The 3,539-nt window shown below is 38.3% G+C and overlaps 1 protein-coding gene across 2 annotated transcripts; it reads right to left on the bottom strand.

Moving 5' to 3' along the window:
- Positions 1-804: 804 nt before the first annotated feature.
- LOC114440345 (hydroxyacylglutathione hydrolase, mitochondrial-like) lies at positions 805-3,378 on the bottom strand. 2 transcript variants are annotated; one of them, XM_028412746.1, is made up of 9 exons: positions 3,221-3,378; positions 2,597-2,781; positions 2,063-2,127; positions 1,839-1,956; positions 1,651-1,759; positions 1,453-1,556; positions 1,270-1,371; positions 1,088-1,167; positions 805-1,007 (listed from the first exon to the last, which is right to left on the bottom strand). In XM_028412746.1, the coding sequence occupies exons 1-9, from the start codon at positions 3,285-3,287 to the stop codon at positions 908-910; spliced, it is 930 nt and encodes a 309-aa protein (XP_028268547.1). In that variant the 5' UTR covers positions 3,288-3,378; the 3' UTR covers positions 805-907. The 2 variants fall into 2 exon arrangements, with proteins under 2 accessions (XP_028268547.1, XP_028268548.1); XM_028412747.1 differs by lacking the exon at positions 1,270-1,371.
- Between the last annotated feature and the right edge of the window lie 161 nt (positions 3,379-3,539).

The following is a 3,539-nucleotide window of genomic DNA, read 5'->3' as shown; positions in this document are numbered from 1 at the left end:
AGCCACTGTCAACACCAAGGCATTTTAATCGAGCCGGAATCATTGAACTCTGTAGTTGGGTATCATGAGGAGGTACTTTACGGTGTATTCTCAATTTTAGCTGTACTTTTAACCAAAAATATTGATAATTAAAGTTAAGATTTTACAACAGTCCATTTAAAGTATTTCCTTCATCTTGACAAGTAACTATAAAACGCTGTCCTGTCTTGCTGTTAATGTCACATTAGAATCGAAGAATAGATTTTAATAACCTGATTAATCCTTAATTTTACTGGCCTCACTCTGGTCAATTCTTAAATCAAGAGTCAAGGCAATGCTCTTACAGCAAATGTCTTTTATTGCTTTTTGCATTGATTTTTAATCATGCAATACTCCATACATGTGGTAAAGTATCTAACATTTAATGCTGACACACCACTAAATAAGACCGCTGTGCTAACTGAATGCATGTAAATAAAACTAAAGTCAAATCAGATTTTTTGCAAACATGAAAATAAAAGCCATGAATAAACAGTTCAGGTCAGAATAAAAACACAAACCTGACCAAACACACATTACTAAACCAGTTCACACATTCTAACATCTGTTCCTCCCATGCTGCTCTGACCTGTTTGTTCTGTGAATGGTACATAAATATGTTACATCATACTAAATAGACTCTTCTAAACATTTACAGATTAAAAGCTAAATGTTTCATTTAAAGCATTCAATCAATGGCCTTGCATTCCTTAAAACTGTCAAACAGTCTTGTTATGTCTGAACTTAGTGATAAAAATGTCATTGAGCAAGAAAGTTGGAAACCAGTTTAAGTGGCTTTGCAGATAAGTTGCAGGTATTTCTGTAGTTTATAATTGACAGCTTGTAGTGATGTAAGCATGGGAAAAAGTCAACATGACTGCACAGGACTTCACTCTTTAGGCACACGGAAGCCATCTTTTTCTTTCCTGAGACTTCTCATGGTCTCAATGGGATCGGTCTGCTTAACGTGGTCTTGCACGGACTTCTCTCTGTATGCAAAAAAAAAAGATATGATCAAGTCAAGCAAAACAATCCAGAAGTGCAGAGGCAACAATAAAACTATACACACTTGACTCTCATGAAGGGGTTAAATGTAAATTCATCTGCCAAAGTGGACGGAATGGTCGGTTCTCCTTCGCTGCACTTCTCCTGCAGACATAAAAATACAACAAGTAAGCAATGTGAGTTTTATTTTGACTAACTGATCACCTGACAGAAGTCATGGATGGCTGGATGTGAGCACTCAAATACCTTTGCCCATTGCAGCTTCTTCTGAATGACCTCATTTTGTGGTTCCACATGACGAGCAAATTTAAGATTGCTGACAGTGTACTCATGACCGCAGTAAACACGCTTACACACAAACACAGCATGTTGGTTAGTCATGCAAATTAAACATGATTGGGCAAATGGGACACGAGTATGCATATTTACCGTTTCAGGAGGCAGGCGTCCCAGAATTTCTATCAGGGCTTTGTACATCTGCTCCGCTGTACCTTCAAAGAATTTACCGCAACCAGCCACAAACAGAGTATCCCCTACATGGGAGGAAACAAGAGAGGTCACACATGACAGACACTACAGTACCACCTGACATACAGTATGTGGTATTCACATGGTTAAGGTGATTACCTGTGAAAACAGCTGGCGGCTCGGAGCTGTTTTCTTTTGTCACGTAGTAGCAGACGTGACCAGTGGTGTGACAGGGTGTGAACAGGCATTTGACAGTGAGTGATCCAACCTAAGACATTAGTCAGCAATCATCGGTTATTAGGGTCTTATTACATTATTTGAAGAGAGAGACAGTGTGGTGGTGTTACTTTGAAACTGTTGGAATGAGTGACTTTCTTTGTAAGCGCATCAACTCTGTCATCTCCTCCATAGACCTTCAGCCCCGGCATTAGCTTCACCATTTTCTCATTTCCACTGGCATGATCCCTAAAATCAACAGGAGGTGTGCATCATTAGAAGAAGTTTCCTAATGTCTGACTGTTGCTGCGAGAAGCAGTGTAAATTCATAAAATGGTAAAAAAAAAACCCTTACCAGTGATGATGGGTGGTTAAAATTGTTGTAAGTTTTACACCATGTTTTCTTACGGCTTCCACAACCTGTGAAAAATATAAAGAAAATATCACATTAAGTTTGATCTGTGAATACTCTCATTTATCCAGGTCATGTCGTATCCAAGAGTTAAAAAATGCACACTCAGCACTTCCCCAGGATCACTTTTGCAGCAGAACTCTTGTATACATTTACCTTTAAATAGCACGTAAAGCAACTCCTTGTTTAAGCTTCTTCATGTAAGGATTTATTTTTTTAACCTATTATTATTACTATGCATAGTCTATTGTGATTGACTCCCAACAGATGGAGAAATAAAACAGTTTTTAAAAAGCAATTTGAAAAAAACTTCTATTATAGGACAATCTTTTGTAAGATTATTATTTCTTTTGGGCACAACTACACCCTTACACAATTACCAGCCATTTAATAAAGCATTTATCAAAATAGTAATAATGTAATATAATAAAGCGCAATGATATTAAAGTACACAACATAATGCTCACATGTACAGACCTTTATTGGCTCCACAGGGTCAACAATAGCTGCTTCTCTGGAGTCCACATCAATCAGGAGGTACATGTAGTTGTCAGTGAGTGCTGGAAGAAGTTCAATCCTCATATTTCTTTGCTCCACCAGGTAAGATTTTCTCACTGCGCTGTGAAGTAGAGCGGCGGCTTGTGCCTTAACCTCCACAGGTGCTACAGGAGAGAACTGAAGTCAATACTTACGGACAGCAGCGTCAGACTGGAGTGTTGACACCGTTAGATACTCTGAAATCCCTCTTTTTCTTAAAATTAATGCCAAGTTTTTGCAGACATCCATTGACTGAAATGCTTTAGAACGCTAAATAAACTTCATACACAATCCACCGAGTTTCTAACATGACCCAAATTTAAGTAAACAACGTAGCTAAAATGCTATAAGTTGATCATAAAACTGTCAAAGCGACACTCTAGCATGACTGCTGCAGACGCTGTTACATAACAGAGTGCAGGTGTGTTCACAGACGGGCCGTGTTTGACAGCTCCCGTCTTAAGACGACAAAACATAAACAATCCAGCAATTACTGAACATTCATGTAGCTAGCAAACGTGCTAAAATTGCTAAACTAATTTGCATGCTAAAGGTGGATCTTACCGAATTTGAAGGCTGTCGCAGCTCCTATTAGAGTGCAGGCACTCCCTACTATCGACTTAAATAACATAACACTGGCTATCTTATCACGTCTGCATAAACCAGAAAAGTTTGGTTATGGTTTAGTTCCGCTTCCGCCCCCTTTTCAACTTTACCCTGCCAGACCTCACCAATCAAATCCAGAGCGTTCGATTGAGAATAATCACTTGAATACGTGAATAATGTGTTAAATTTGCAATGTAAATGACACATCTAGAAAGATTTTTTATAGAAATCCACGACAGTTAGTTTTTTTGACACTCCTGAGCATAAAAATATCAAA

Source organism: Parambassis ranga, chromosome 8 (genome assembly GCF_900634625.1).
Source record: "Parambassis ranga chromosome 8, fParRan2.1, whole genome shotgun sequence".
Taxonomy (NCBI): domain Eukaryota; kingdom Metazoa; phylum Chordata; class Actinopteri; family Ambassidae; genus Parambassis; species Parambassis ranga.
This window is presented reverse-complemented; position numbering and strand designations above follow the sequence as displayed.

Excerpts from the sequence above, each read along its gene's own strand:
- LOC114440345 (XM_028412746.1), bottom strand. The coding sequence starts at position 3,287 with ATGTTATTTAAGTCGATAGTAGGGAGTGCCTGCACTCTAATAGGAGCT. Across the intron at positions 1,168-1,269 it reads AGAAGCTGCAATGGGCAAAG|GAGAAGTGCAGCGAAGGAGA; the intron begins GTATTTGAGTGC and ends TTATGTCTGCAG. Across the intron at positions 1,008-1,087 it reads AACCCCTTCATGAGAGTCAA|AGAGAAGTCCGTGCAAGACC; the intron begins GTGTGTATAGTT and ends TTTTGCATACAG.